General features: G+C 42.0%; 1 protein-coding gene across 8 annotated transcripts in view; it reads left to right on the top strand.

Moving 5' to 3' along the window:
- Positions 1-15,473, top strand: part of DPF3 (double PHD fingers 3) — a 170,233-nt gene that overhangs the window by 117,683 nt on the left and 37,077 nt on the right. For all 8 annotated transcript variants that reach the window (XR_009967061.1, XR_009967062.1, XR_009967063.1 and 5 more), the window contains 2 exons: positions 1,743-1,880; positions 14,278-14,406. Coding sequence is in view for 5 of the 8 variants with exons in the window: in XM_062630852.1 (XP_062486836.1) it covers positions 1,743-1,880; positions 14,278-14,406 (267 nt within the window). In the remaining 3 variants the exon portion in view is untranslated. The remainder of the gene's footprint in view (positions 1-1,742; positions 1,881-14,277; positions 14,407-15,473) is intronic.

Here is a 15,473-nt window from a genome sequence, read left to right on the forward strand (position 1 = left end):
TCCCTCCTGCGTGAGTTCTCATTTCTAAATCAAGAGCATTCAAAGTCTTTAAAAATCTGTCGCTAAGGACACATTACATTTGGAAAAAACTTTAGTCCTGTTATGATGACTCTGTGATCATCACCTTGCAGAACAGAGAAAACTGGATAAAAGGACCTAATATTCCAGATCACTCACCTTATTCATATCATGAGGTTCTTTTACACGTTTCTAATAAGGCAAAATATTTTCCTTGAGGGAGTCTGCAAATCAGAGATCTCTGCAAGAGATGCAGAATGGATTAGGTTATCATGCTAGGCTTTGTTTTACAATTTTCTGTCATCTGCTCCGGAATGTGGACCATCAATTGGCTTTTTTTGTGAGTAGTACCATTAAAGTATAATAATGGAAATTTTACTTATATGTAAATGAATAATTTGGGGGTGGGTCTTTTTTGTTTGTTTTGTCTGATTCATGGAGTCTTATGACATTCCCAGGCTTAGGTGTCTGGGGAATAGGAATTAAGTATCTATATACATTTCAGGATACATTTTCAGTCTCAGGGCTGAATGAAGTTTTTAAGAGTGAATGCTGACTTTCCCCTTGGAGAATTTTTCAAGGGGTCTAAAATCAAGACAGAGAACTAGACACTGCTGGGTTCCATTCTCTCTTCTTGCACCACTTCCTTTGCCTTTCTAAGCAAGATATGCAGGATAAACTACTAGGCATGACATTTATTCCTGTGTGAAATCCTTAAGGTTAATGAAGCTAATGAAGTGCCTGGAAATGTGGCTGGGAGTAAAAATGTACAAGATTGGCACTAAGCTTTTTTGCCTTTGTTTCCTAATCTCTGAAAATGGTAGTAATTGCATTTGGTAGACAAAATAGTTGTATAAAAGAAAATGGACAGTCAGAGACTGCTTTAAAGATGAAAAAAGATAACTTTTAGAGACAATAACATGAACTAAAACCTTTATAGAAGCTGAATTTGTATGTAAGGAATCTTATGATGAAGCCCACCCTTGTGGTGAGCTCCCTGTGAAAACATAGACCTTTCAACATCCTGAATTGTTTGATCTTGTCCTCTGTATCAATTGACTTTGTCCTAGAATAAATAAAGTTCAGAAGGATCATCCTCTGTCACATGTATTATTTATTGCGATTCTGAATATGAAGTTTACCTGGGCAAATAAGTGTCACTGATATGTGTTCTTTTAGCAAGAAACTGTGGATGATTTCCATGTCCTCGTCTTGACTAGGAACCTGCGAATAAAGCTGTTAACCTTTAACACAAAGTCTTCTCTTAAAAACAAACAAAAAAAAGTTTCCTCTTCTCAGAGATCAGTAATGAAGAAAATAATGTCCTTTCTTCTCAGTTCAGTTCTCATTGCTGTGCATTGTGCAGCACCAACATCAGAACTGGCATTTCATTTAATTTTATGTGTAATCTTCTTAGTAATCTTAGCAGAGAGGATTAGAGCTGTATGAGCTGCAGAGACTCAATGTGCATTTGCCCAGGCTGTAGGAAGGACTGCTGGCAGCACCATGGGAAAAAATCTTGTCCAGGGACCTGCAGCTTCAGGGCTGCCCTTCTGTCAACTTTCAGTCTCTTGGTTGGAAGAGTTTTGGGCAGGCGGTGGAGTCTGCAGTGCTGCTCGTGGTGGGGAGAATGGAGCATTATTTGAGAGGTTGCTGCCCTTGTTGCAGATTACACTGATGTTTCTGTTCTCTCTTCCCCTCCCTTGTATCTTCTTTCCTTCCAGTCTGTGGCAAGCGTTACAAGAACAGGCCTGGGCTGAGCTACCACTATGCTCACACCCATCTTGCCAGTGAAGAGGGTGATGAAGCCCGCGAGCAGGAGACCCGCTCTTCCCCTGTCCACAGAAATGAAAACCATAAGCGTGAGTAGTTTTTTCCCTTTGCCTTTGAGATCCTTTTCAGGGATGTTGCCTCCACTTTGTCTTTCCCTTGTGGATGCTGGCATGATTGCCTGGCTCTATTGTGAGTGATTGGGACCTGGATGCTTGGAGCTAATCAGCCACAGCTCACACGGGTGCTGGCTGAGCTAGTCAGAAATTCATTTCAAACCCAGCATTATCTCTGCAGCAAGTCACTTTTCCATTACTGATCCTGAGAGGAGGAGGTGGCAAGGAGAGGGGGGGAAAAGAAGAAATACCCAACCTGCCCATCCTCAAGCAGTCTCTCAGTGGCTGTTAGCAGGGATGTCAAGGAAATACACATCCAGTAGTTTGAGGGGGCTGCCTTTGTTTTGCTTTTGAATAAAAGACATTTATGCATGTCTTAATATTTCAGGTATGAAATTCATAGCACCTGTCCCCCTCATCCTTGCATCTCCTCCCCAGACAGCTTACCCTCAATTTTACCAAAAGCCACTTCTTAGTTAAAGTTTGGGAAAATCTATGAAAAGCATCAGTACTGATCTGCAAACAGGAGAGCTGGAACACAGAAGAGTTATGTGCCTCGATTCCCCACACTGGAACAGGGATGACAGCAATCTTAGTAGCGAGGATGGCTCTACTTGACTCTCCTTCCTCTGATTCTTTTGTGCAGAACTGCGAGTCAAAGAGACTTTGTTTTATTGCTGATTGTTTTGATTGCAAGTCTCTGAGCTGCTATTTCTCAGTTTTTCAGTGTGCAATACTATGTGGTGTTTGCTTTCACCTTGGGGTTTGTGTTGATAGCTTCGTTCACTTTCAGAAAGTTCTTTCAGATCAATGTAATGAACAAGGTGGACAAAGTGATAAAAATGCTTATGGAGAAAAATATCCAGGCAAACACTTTCTAATACATTAAGAACTGGAAGAAATATGGAAGTAGAAAAATGTTTTCTTTCTAAGCAGGATAATTGATACTTATCCCCAGGGAGGTGTGGGAGGGGGTTTCATTCCTCCAAAGCATCTGCTACTAGCCACTGTCTGAGCTTGAAGGGCCGTTTAGTATGATCCCATTTGGCAGTCCCTATGTTTCTGTCACTTTTATGCTCTACCTTTTAGTTATTAACATGTTTTGTAGATTCACAGCAAAAGTAGTTTTGACTCCTCCAGCTGTTGATAAACTTGAGCTGTCAATGCACTAAGAGTGACTGCTTGAGTAGGCTGGAGAATGTCAGTGTTAAGCCAATGGCTTTTGTTTACTTAGCATTTAGATCATCTCTGTTGTTTTTGTTTTTTTTTCCTGTGCTTGTACTAGTCAGTAATAGTTGCATATCTGAGAGGCATATTGCAAATCTATTTTGAATTAATATTGATAATGGCCTGGTACAGGTGCCCAAACAAAGAAGGGTAGTGTCCCCTGCCTTTCAGCTTGTTACAGAGGCCAAAGACAGTTTCAGTCCTTAGGTTTCTGGTGCTTAGGAAATGATACAAGTTAGAAAGAAGAGGAGCTAGAAAAGCTGTGGTAAGGTTAGGAGCAGCCAGCCTTAGCCTATGGAAAGAAAGGTGCAATCTACTCTATGAGAAAAGTGGGAGCTGCTCAGGCTTACGTTCCCCCAGAGTTCCTGTGTGATGCTTGTGGCAGAGGGAAGCTGCTGATGCACAGATCCCCAAACAGGCAGAAGTTTAAAGCCAGTGGGGTAAACTGCTCTGAGACCCAGATTCCTGAGCAGAAAGAATCTGCTTAACAACCAGCCACGAGCCAGTGAGGTATGGGCAACAGCCATGTGAATATGAAGATCACCCCTGGGGAAAGTCCCAGCCACCAGAAGGTAACTCTCCCAGATGGCTTAGCTGTTGCAGTGGCTGTTTGTTCCTGTTTGCCTGTTTGTTTGTTTACAGCCTTGAGCTCAGATCTTGCATCTTTGCTCTTTCACTTGGCGATATTTAATTTATGCTGCCATTTATCTTCCATGTGAATGCTAATTGTCCACATTGCTAATGTGCAGTCATTAAATGGTCCCTTTGTACAGGGGATGGTGGGGAGCCAGGGCATCAGATCCTTCCTCTCCCCTAAGAACTGCTAGGCATGTGTTATGAATTAGATTTGACAGGTCTGCAGCATTGCAGGGCTTGGGCTTCAAGAATCCTCCCTGCATGGGCTTGGGGGGCAGGAGGGAGGGATGAATGGAGGGAGGGAGGAAGGGAAGGCAGGGGGGATGTTAATCCAAACAGCTAATCCTCAACCTATTGAACAGGAGGAACAGAGATACGGTATAGAGCAGGGTCTGGTTATTTGCTTAGCAGTGTGTCAGAGAGATATGAGCAGCCTGATTTAGAAAAGGCAAGGAAAATTCAAACCAGCCATTTGGAATTTGCTGTGCTGTGGGAGGTGAGCACTGGGTCAGCAAAGTTCAGGCGGGTGGCTGCAGTATGAACTTCCTTCCATTGTACCCGTGTCTCTGCAGCCTCCACTCCTCACAGTAGTTGTGGCAACAGCAGCTGTGCTGATGCAGGAGGGAGCTTTCTGGAGCACCGCTTCTGCTGGATTCAGCTATTGATGCCCTGGCTGGTGCCAGCTCAACAGCTGATGTCTTCTTATCTTTCTACACACCCAGTCCCCTTTATCTTTACTCCTCTCATGCACAGAACAATTTGGGTAGTTCAGTAAATTATCCAGGGACTGGAAAATTGCTGTAGATAGGAGGAACCTACCTGAAACCGAGAACCACTGAACAGATGTGTATCAAAGAACAGGGACTGGCCGAAGCCCCAAGCCTCGCCTTCTTGGCACATGTCACTGTCCTTGACTGTCATAGAAGGTTTGTTTATTTACATCTCTCCTTCTGTCCTTCTTCCTCATCTGTAGCTTACCTTTTGCAATGTGGAAGATAGTTTAACAGTCTTCCTTGGCCTTTGTCTTTCCTACAGCATCTTAGCCTGTGCTTTGTTCGAGCTTTAGTTGCTTTGTTTGTATGTCTTATCTAGCCCTTTGACACAGATAAATAGACCTTCCTCAGTGCCTAGTCTTGCCTCTGTCTACACATGCATTTATTTTTTACCTACTCTGATTTTTCTTACGGGAGTATGGAACTGTGAAAAGGATGTTATAGAAAACCCTTACAAAAGTCAATTTCCCCAGCTCCACTGATAAAAAGAAATGATCCCCCCCCCCCCCCCCCCCCCCGGTGTTTTTTCTGCTTGCTTTTCCTCCACATGTTGGCACTGAGAGCGTGAGATTTGTGAGCCCAAAGTGCATCCAAGCCTGCCACAAAACACCTGCTGTTTTATTCCATCTCACTCCATGGGTACTGGCCAGCTATGGGGGCAGCTGGTGCTCACAAATTTTGAGACACTTCTGATAAAGGAATTACATTAGACTTCCATCTATTGAATGTGTGTGTGAATGAGTGTACTGGTATAAATGCTCTTCCTTAATTCCTGGGAGAATAGGATAGTGTGTCTACATGGAGAAAAACTTCCTCTCCTTTAAAGGAGAATACTTTTCAGTGGCTTTTTGATGTGTGAAACATTGGTTACAGGCAGCTGTGTAGTAAACAGCAACTGAACGGATCTTATGCCCACAAGCACTTTGGCCAAAGACAATCCTAAATAAAGGACACTGAGGGCTGTCACTGGCCAAGCTACTGTGTGCAGGTTGGTCCATGCAGTTAATGAGAATGCAGTCCTGTGCCCTCCTGTAACTCTGCTAGCTTACACATCTGACCTGCAAACCCCCCCGTGTATGTTATTTCATGGCATCAGCCAGTTGTGCCCAGTTCCATCACAGGTTTTATTATGTGGATAAATCTCTAGTGGAGAGACCAGCCAAAGTTGTTTGTGTACTCTAAGCATAATTGGATACCCAGTCTCCAGAGATAAAAAATTAATGTGCTAACCTTAGTGTGCCTCCAAGCTGTCCTCCAGCTCCCCCACACAGTCATCTCTGAAACATTTTTATTTCCATCCAGGCAGGGGGCTGCCCATGAATAAATGACAAGAGTCAGCCCCTCAGTTGGAGACGAGCTGTTTGTTCCTCTCCACAAGCAGCATCAATTTGAAAAGCTACATCAGGCCTACTTTTTCTGTGCCTAGTGCTAATGCTCGCTGGGGCCATGATGGGAGCTACTTCTGAATGCAAGGATGCATCAGTGCCCACCTTGCGACAAGATACCCTGCAGCAGGTGTCTTTTCAGTGAAAATATGTACATTACCTTGGGTTGACTTCTCATTAGTTTAATCTGGCTGTGTTTTTCTGTTTTCCAGAGTTTGTTTTCATAAAGAAAAGGAGAATACTAAAAGAAATAGTAGCAAATGCAGAGCTTGGAGCTGTGTAATGATTTCCACTCAAACCCTGTCTGCAGCTGTGAATTCTCAGACTTTTGTGCCTGTGTTTTGGGGTGCTGAGTCAAAAATAGATCAGTTTGAAAAGCTGCATCGGGGTAGTTTTGGAATAGTGGAAAATCACAAGCTCATTTCCTACATACAGGAACCCCCAGGGGACTTTTTATTGTTTTTGTTTAGAGTTGCGGGGGTTTGTTTTTGGTAGTTTGGGGGTTTTGTTTTTACATACTGCCTGGCCAGGACCTGAAATGTTTTTGTCAATATGCAGCTACATTGAAGAGAAACACCTAATGCTTCTCAGTGGTTTATGGTAAAACATTTCCAATTTAACTAATTGGTTTTTGAAAACCCTGTGTTGCTTCAAGAACATGTCAGCCATTGACATTATAGTGAGATATTGGGACATTATAGTGTCATTTATGTATTTATATTTATTTTTCCTTTCTTGCTATCTCCTTGCTTTTCTCCCCTGTGTAGAATTTGAAGGAAGTAAACCCCAAAGTTTTGACTGAATTTAAACTTAGATGCTTGCCTTCTCATACTCCTCCAGTGAGTAATTTCCAGACTCAAAGTCTACATACTGCAGAGACCCATTTCATGACACTGGCTGTTCTTACCTGAACCCTAAGGGATGTTGCCAGATGAGGCTGTATATTGGGCACTATAATCACTCCATGAGTTCCCAGAGCTGATGGGAATGATGCTTTTCAGTGGCTGATGCTTTTCAGTGGCCAGATGCCAAGTCCCAGGACAGGTACCCCTCAAAATCAGGAAAAGTATATGTTAACATGTCAGACTCTTTGTTTGCCTTTCTATTTTTTACTGTCTTTTTTTTTATTGTCATGAGGCACTAGACAGTCACAATGATTTACTGTGGGATTTTGGCTCATGCTTTACATGTTCCTGCAGAAGACTCTGTAAGATCAGCCCACGGACATTTCTACAAAGTGCTATCTTATGATGCAGGAATGCTGGCTCTCCAAATCTACAATATCTGATCAGTTGATGCTGTGTTTTCCTAGCTGTACCTTCCACTGCCCACCTCCCAGCTCATTCATTAGCTGTTAAACCCAAGGGCCGTATTGATTCCTGTAAAAGACATGATCAAATGTTCTTCCTTTCCCCACATTCAAAGGCTTCCTCTGACTTGTACAAATGTACCTCCTTTTCATAGCACTTCCTGTAGCTTGTAGTGCTCCTTGGCCATGCCTGAGCAGAGCCTGTAAGAAAGGCAGACTTGTCAGACCTGCTAAAAGCTGCACAGGCAACAACTCCTTCTATCCCCACAGCACCCAGAGAGGAGATAAAATTCAGTTACTAGGGAGAACTGGCAATACTTTGAGTGGGTGGTTTTCAGCACCTTTTGGTAGCATAGCCTGCTTCTCTGGCTGCCAGCAAAGGGCATGGCCATGCTGTGAGGGGGAGTGCAGCACGGAGAGCCTGAGCTAGCAATGGCCCATGGGGCTGCACTGTCTGATTAGCTTGGCTTGGGAACAGAACAGCAGCCATTTCCCAGTGCTACACCCAAGTTCACAGCTTATTTAGTTGAAAACTGTGCCACAGCCACACAAATGCGTTGCTACCAACCTAAGCTGTGCTTAGTGCCTGACAGAGGGTTTCTGTATCAAGTGCCTCAACACTTCCCAGTTTGGGGCTAGCCAAGGTGCTTATCTCTGGTGTTAAGGACAGAGTAAACATGCCCAGAGAGACCAGCCATTTCCTCTCATTCAGTTTGATTTACATTTCTTCCTGGAAAACTGCAATGAAAAAACCCTGCACTCAATTCATGGCGAGGGGGCTGCAGAAATGACTGTGCACATCTTTGCCTGGCTGCACACACACAAAACACCAAGAACCTTGAATGCATTTCAGCTATACCAGGCCTGTTCCTCACCAGGAGTTACAGATATGATGTTCCTTTATTGTTCCTTTCCAGGACAGGGTCTAGCCTGAGCAGATGCCTCTCCACAACCCGCCTCTCTGACCCTCACCACCGCTCATTATACCCAGGCAATGACTGGGGCCCAGCCAGGCATCTCCCTCCTCTTCCTTCAGGAAAAGCCATAGTCCTAGTGCCGCTTTTCTCTTCTCCACAAAGCCATTTTTGCATTTAATTCTCACGTTATAATGTCTTGCACAAGCCTGCCTATCCTCTGCTGATGCATTCTGAGCAGCAAATGAAGGGGCTTATTCCTTACACTTGAGAGATGAAGCACTAACAGGTGGCAAGGCCGGAGGCAGCCCTGACCAGGCACTGTGGTCACCATGGAGACAGGCCAGGCCTGCCATGGATGAGCACTGGCAGGGGGATAAGTGAACGCACATGGGAGAACTTTGGCTGTAGGTTGGGATTATATGTCATCAAGTCCTCCAAGGGGCTTGACGATCCACGATGGGCTCTGGATCTTGGCTGGTGTTTTGCTGCACAGGCCTCCAAATATTGGGCTTGCACTTCAACAGTGAGAAAAAGGGAGGAGTCAGGAAGGAAAACCTGCCCCACGTAACACAAAGAGTCTTGTAGTTTAAAAAAAAAATCCACCCAAACCAAAAAACTCAACAAAAACCAAATCCAACCCTTTTCCTACATTGCAAAGTGCATTGACTTGATTCAGACCTACACGCAGGTTACTGTGGTCTCTATTGTGCTCTGCAAATTTTTGTTGCAAACAGAGTAAATGGCCTGATTCAAAGCCTTTTGAATTGAATTGAAAACCTTCTGTGGACTTTATTGGTTTTGGACCAAGCTCAGAAGAAACAGGTAGGAGCTGGACAAAATGTGCTCAGAAAAATCCCTTTGGGAGTGCATACATGTCCAACTGTAACCGATTTACTGTAATCATTTAAAGAAAAGATGCACCACCCACAATCCAACCACAAGGCATGGACTCTACTCCTCATTCTCTACTGCCTTTCTAGTAGTGTGGATATGACCAACATAGGGATAAAATGCTACCAAACCCAAATGCACAGCTTAAAATATGATTAAATATTATGCTGTATTACCTACAGGATGAAGAAATGTATGTGACTGTGATTCGGTACCAAAGAATAGGGAAATCAGTTTTTCTTTTAAGCACTGATTCCAGCTCCAGGTTTTTAAATTATTATATTTATATTTTAAATCATAATCCAAATCATCAAAATAACTTCACTTAGAAATCAGAAAATTGAGCAACTACAAGGTTCTAGTTATTTGAGGTTTTGCTTGTATGTATTTAAGGAAAACTATTTAAAATATCTGTATTTTGAATTTTCTCATTAAAACCAAGGACAAGAATTGCTTCTTCTGAACTTGCCTTTCATTCAAGGTACTCTCTGCAGCTACAAAAGCTAGAAAACTGAGATTCTTATTGAGTCATGTGGCTTTAGGAAATGATGTTCAACATCTTTGTCGGTGACATGGACATGGAGGGATTGACAGCACCCTCAGCAAGTTTGATGATGACACCAAGCTGTGTGGTTCGGTTGATACGCTGGAGGGAAGGAATGCCATCCAGAGGGACCTTGACATGCTTGTGAGGTGGGCTGATGCCAACCTCATGAAGTTTAACCATGCCAAGTGCAAGGTCCTACACCTGGGTGGGAGCAATCCCAGGCACAGCTACAGGTTGGGCAGAGAAGAGATTCAGAGCAGCCCTGCGGAGAAGGACTTGGGGGTGTTGGTCGATGAGAAACTGAACATGAGCCAGCTTCAGTGTGCGCTTGCAGCCCAGAAAGCCAACCGTATCCTGGGCTGCATCAAAAGGAGCGTGACCAGCAGGTCGAAGGAGGTGATCCTGCCCCTCTACTCTGCTCTCATGAGACCTCACCTGGAGTATTGTGTGCAGTTCTGGTGTCCTCAGCATAAAACCAACATTTTAGTGTGAGGTGCCCCTGCCCATGGCAAGGGGGTTGGAACTATTCTATGTAGGAAAAAAGTCCTCATGTCTTGATGTTATTTCTCTAGAAGCAGCTTTCTTTTCTTATTAAACTGAAACCATGAGGAAAAGAACTTCCAGATTTTTTATAAAATCATAGAATGATAGAATAGTTAGGGTTGGAAAGGACCTTAAGATCATCTAGTTCCAACCTCCCTGCCATGGGCAGGGACACCTCACACATTTTTTAATTACTTGGGGACCGGAGAAGGGAAACTAGAACTCTCTTTAGAGCCCCTGCCTTCAAAATCAAGAAGGCATAGAAGTTATTTTAAACCTATAAACTCAGTCAGTTACAGTTTGTTACAGAACAAAGTTACTGTGTGATATACTACAGAATTTATTTAATATGAAGTACTTACTTTTCAAGAAGACTCTTGTGAATGATGGCACTATATTTTAACTAGGGCTTTATTCTGCTTAGCTTGTTACAGTTTGAAATTAACTTGATTAGGCTAAGAAGAAAAAAAAAGTCTGAATAAGCATATATCTAAGTTATTTGGAAATACTGACTTCATTTTCAGTCTGCATCCTGTCTTCACATGAATCAGCTTTCTGGTACAGAGAAACTAGCAATTGAACTGTGCAGATCTGTGGCTCTTCTTAAACTATTTTCAAAAGTATTCTATAAAACTGTACACTCTATTTATTTTGGAGGAAGTGTACAGGAACACAGGGCCTTTAAAACTAGGAAGCAAGACTGAGTTGACAAGGCAAGAGGGACTGATTTAAATCCACCCCCTATGAGCACACCTTAGCTCAGGTGGCACTCCTCAAAGCTTTTCATCTGTTGTTGTAGTTTGTAATGTACAAGAAAATCAGAGGAGTTTTGAGTAAGTTAGGATGAGACCATGGCTGGTTTTCAAGGCTTTGCTTTAGAACAGTTTCTGATTCTGGGTGAACTTTTTTTAGACAAAATCCTTGATTATAGTCACACGATCCCAACGATTGAGCTCACTACTACTGAGTTACTTCTCATTAGCTGAGCTATTGTCTGACTTAAGATAGTGCCTTCTACTTTGTGATTAACATGTGCAAAATTGTATACCTGGTTAATTAGTATATGTATATTATAAGCAGCAACACATTAGTCCCTCACAATTTAATTGCTTTCACTTCTGCATTCCCATACTTACTTTGGTAAATAATTTTATTGATTAAGGGGTGGGATTAGGGTTGGGCTTTTGTTACGCGATATCCTTCTCATGAATATTGCACATCATATTTTGCTATCATTTCTTTGTTCCTGAATTCCCTCATTATTTCTGGACTACAGTAAAATAGAACTAAAAACTCCAAGGACATACACAAAAAAAATAAAATAAAAAATCCTTTGAAAGTAAGAACTCTGCTTACTATCATTTGGAAATCTCTTTATTTTCAAACCTTCTGTGATTTAGCCTGGGGCTTAATTCACTGTACAGTAGTGATCAAGAAAATAAGCTTGAGTCAGGTTTGATTCTAGTTTTTACACCTGTTAGAACAAAAAAATCATTGACGAGAATAACATTGCCTGGCTGATTTGGCTCTAGAGATATATCATTTAAGACATCTTTGATGTAACTTCAGGAACTTCTCATCTGTGTATGACTTTTCAGGCCTAATATCTCTATTACACTCAACTGAGCCAGGTACATATTAAAAATTAAATTAATTTGGAAGCAAAATAAAAAGGAGAGGAAGAGAGAAGAGAAAGGAGGTGATCAAACCCCATGCTTTTTCCCTTGCCAGTAGTCTAGGAGAATCTCTTTGGCTTTATTGCAGTCAGTAAATACCCTGCATCTGTCTCAGACACCACAGACCAGTTGATCAAGTATACGTATTTTCACAGGGTCCTCCATCCCATTTCCAGTTTGACAGTCAGTGGATCTTACTTAAGTGTCATAAGCTGCAATGGAAAAAATTAAGTCAGTATACGCGGAGTATTAAATCAATGATACTCTTCTGAGTGGTTGTAGAAGTGGAGTTCTTTCTTAAGGCTGTTGTCTGGCACCTTGAATGCTTGTTTTGATTTGTGGCCTCACCACAGAATTGTTGTGCGTTTGTGAGTAAGCCAGTTCAACACTCTACCATCAAATCTTTTCACTGTAAAATGCAATGTGGCCTCCTCACCACGAGACTTAACCAGGGCCCAGCAACACTTCAGTTAGAGTCGATGGCAGAAGAGGCTTCTGACCTCACTAAAGGCTAATATTAGGATCTTGCTATCTGTAAGGCTCTTTAAGAAACTCAGATGAAAGGTGAAGTATAATAAGGGACAAAAAAAATTAAAAATGACTGAACATTGAGCTTGCTGAGTTTGCACTGCACATGGTCTGTCTGTAGATGCAGCACAATATAAAGAAGTAATTACTTAACTTTTTCAGAATGGGGCCGTAGTGGGAAAATAAATGCTAGGGAGTTCTGCTTTTTATACACAAAATATATACAAGTAGCAACTTTATGATCATTTTGTTACAGCTCTTAAAATGAGCCAGTGTGCCAGTCTTCCACCTGGTTCCTGTTCTTTTTTTGCTTATCTTGCATGCAAGTATTAAATGCCTCACAGTGAAGAGGCAAAATGCTAACCTAACACTGGAAGTTTCTCTCTAGTTTGGGGAAAATGGGGTATCTGCTAACCAGGGCTATTTCACAGCAAACTCCATTGTTCAGTAGATACTATCAGGGACTTGGCGACCATGCAGGAAGATACTGATGTATTTGCAGCCTTATGGGTTTTCATTTTTTTCTTAATGTTACTTTACTGCAATCTTTCAGTTCCCAATCTCCAAAAAGCTCAGCTAATCAACAACTGGAAGTAAATGAATAGCTAGATGCACCCAAACCAAAAAAGCAGATTGAACTCAAAGGAAATTTTAATTTTAAGTGTATGTCTTGGACTGCTACCAGAAGCCCTTTAGAATGTCATTGTTCTTTGGGGGAAATTTGGATGTGGACAAAAAGATCATTAATAAAGGCTGTCAAAACATCTGTTAAAAATCTGCAAGTTACAAAATATGCATTAAAAAGATAATTAAATATAGATGGTGCTGTTTAATGGTCTTCATTTTCTAGTTTGTAGACATCTTCATGGGGTAGTCTTAGGTCAGGTATACCACTGGAATTTTTAAGTTAAAAAAGGATAAACAAAGATGAAGACCAGCTATTCCCTCTCCCTTCTGCCTTTCCCAGTTCATACTAAGAGTGTACAGGAACAAGAAGTTTTCCCTCTCTGGAGAGCAGAGGAGGAAAATGGTAGTTGTGAGTGAGGGAAAAAGAGCACATTGCTCTTCTGCTCAACTAAGAGGAATGCAGAAGACCTCTGCCCTTCTTTCCAGGGGAGCTGCCTCCTCCTCTGCTTAAGGCCCAGTGTGTGTCTGGTGTGTGTCTGCTTTCCAACTGTTACTATCTGGAAAATAAGAATGTAATTTCCCTCCTTTTTTTCTTGGCTTAAAATAGTTTGTATCTCTACCAGCTGGCACATCTGTTCCAGGATGAGTACACCTGCGCTGGGTGCTCAGGTAGACCTGCTTACCTCCCCACTCCTCCTGGGGACATGCATTTAGCTTAAACTTAGGGTGAACCACTTACAAATGGCTTTGCCTGTGAATATTCATGGCCATTTGTATCAACTTCTTGACTAAGGGCACCCTGCCCCTTGACATGTAATCCCCCAAAAAGCTACTTGAAAGAAAACCAGTTAAGGTACCTATCCCTTCCATGTCCCTGCTGCTGGCTTTTGAGTTTTGGGGTATGTATTTTTCCTTACTGAACTTGTGTTTTGTGGTTTTGCAACTGTGACTGCTATCTGGAAAAACAGGCTTGGCTTACTGACAGTGTAGGCCAGATTCTGCATTAGGGATTGTTTCTATTTTGGTCCGTGCTACCAAGTCCCTGAACTGTACAAGGATATCTGGCAGCAGCACCTTGTGAGGGACCAGCCTGGCTGGCTTTATAAAGGAAATGGTGAAGTGCATTTCAGGCAAAATAGATACAATGCAGGGTGTACTTAAAATGGAGTGATTTATACAGTTCACTTTTTGTTCTGATTGACAGTATGTTGGGAAGACTGTAGCCTGAGGACTCAGAGCTATCATGTAAGGAGAAGGGGCAAATGTCCACACTGAATGCTCTTTAAGTAAATCTGATTTCTAACCCAACTGCAGCCCAGAAAGGACCAGACGGGGTCATCATTCCCAATAACTACTGTGACTTCTGCCTTGGAGGCTCCAATATGAACAAAAAGACTGGTCGGCCAGAGGAACTTGTATCATGCTCAGACTGTGGGCGCTCTGGTAGGTGGCTCCTTCTTGCATCTTTCTTGTACAAAGGCATTTGTGTGATTTGTTTTTTTGCTCCTTCTGAAGATTTTGAAGATAGGCAGCACATACGGGAGGGGATAGAAGATGAAGTCATACCTCTTGTGTGTGTTTGTGGGAAAGGGTGACTGGGAAATTTTCTATCATAAAACCCATTGTTGGATTCATATTTTTAAGCTAATGGGGTCTTGCAAGATAATGAAGGTTTAATATATTTATTGGCTTCTGTGAACATTGGTACATGTACTAGTTGTTCTTCAAATGGAAGGAGAAAATCCTATGACAATGTTAAAAAATGGTCTCTGTCTTCAAATGGTGCAATTACAACTATAAATTACTTACAAGATTTATTAAAGTTGCATGACAAGCATTTCCATTGATTGCACATTTCATGCATTTCTTCATCCAAAAAAAAAAAAAGGAGGAAATTACAGGGTAGGGATGGGGGTAGCTGTCAAGGATTATCCTCTTAGAAGATGACTATCATTAATTTTGTTTAAAGAGGTTTTTTATTTCTCCATTTTCTTCCCTTCTCTCTATTTAAATGTAGGCAATTGTGCCTTTCCCATTCTCAGTTGTCTCTATTTCTGGACTGTTGTTTTCTTCCTTCCTTTTTTTTTTTTCCTTTACCTTTTTCCTTGTTTCCTTTTTTCTTTTTTTTGGCTTTGTTTTGTTTTCTTAAATTTTATCCCAGCTGAGCAGTTATTTATACCTTACATGGAAGCTGGTGGTGGGAATGAGAGACCTTTAACAACTGCATGTTCCAGTTTTGATCTAAGTTTCCAGTTGTGATATTTCTAGGCAATGGTGATGTAAGTGGTGGTAAGACCATCAGATGGAAATCTGAAAACCAGAGAGACCTTGACATTCAGTACTGCTGCTGCTCCTTCTGTACTGTAGTCACTGAAATATGTCTGTTGCTTGATCGCTGAAATGCAATGTGAAGTGTTCTTGTGCCAAGGGAATGGCCTTCTTATGCTCCTGCTGAAATTCATAGTAAGCCTCTTACCACATTCAGTGGGAGCAGGGCAAGACTCTCACTG

This window comes from Pezoporus occidentalis, unplaced genomic scaffold (genome assembly GCF_034315485.1).
Source record: "Pezoporus occidentalis ecotype Australia unplaced genomic scaffold, CSIRO_AGI_Poc_V1 ctg36, whole genome shotgun sequence".
NCBI lineage: Eukaryota > Metazoa > Chordata > Aves > Psittaciformes > Psittacidae > Pezoporus > Pezoporus occidentalis.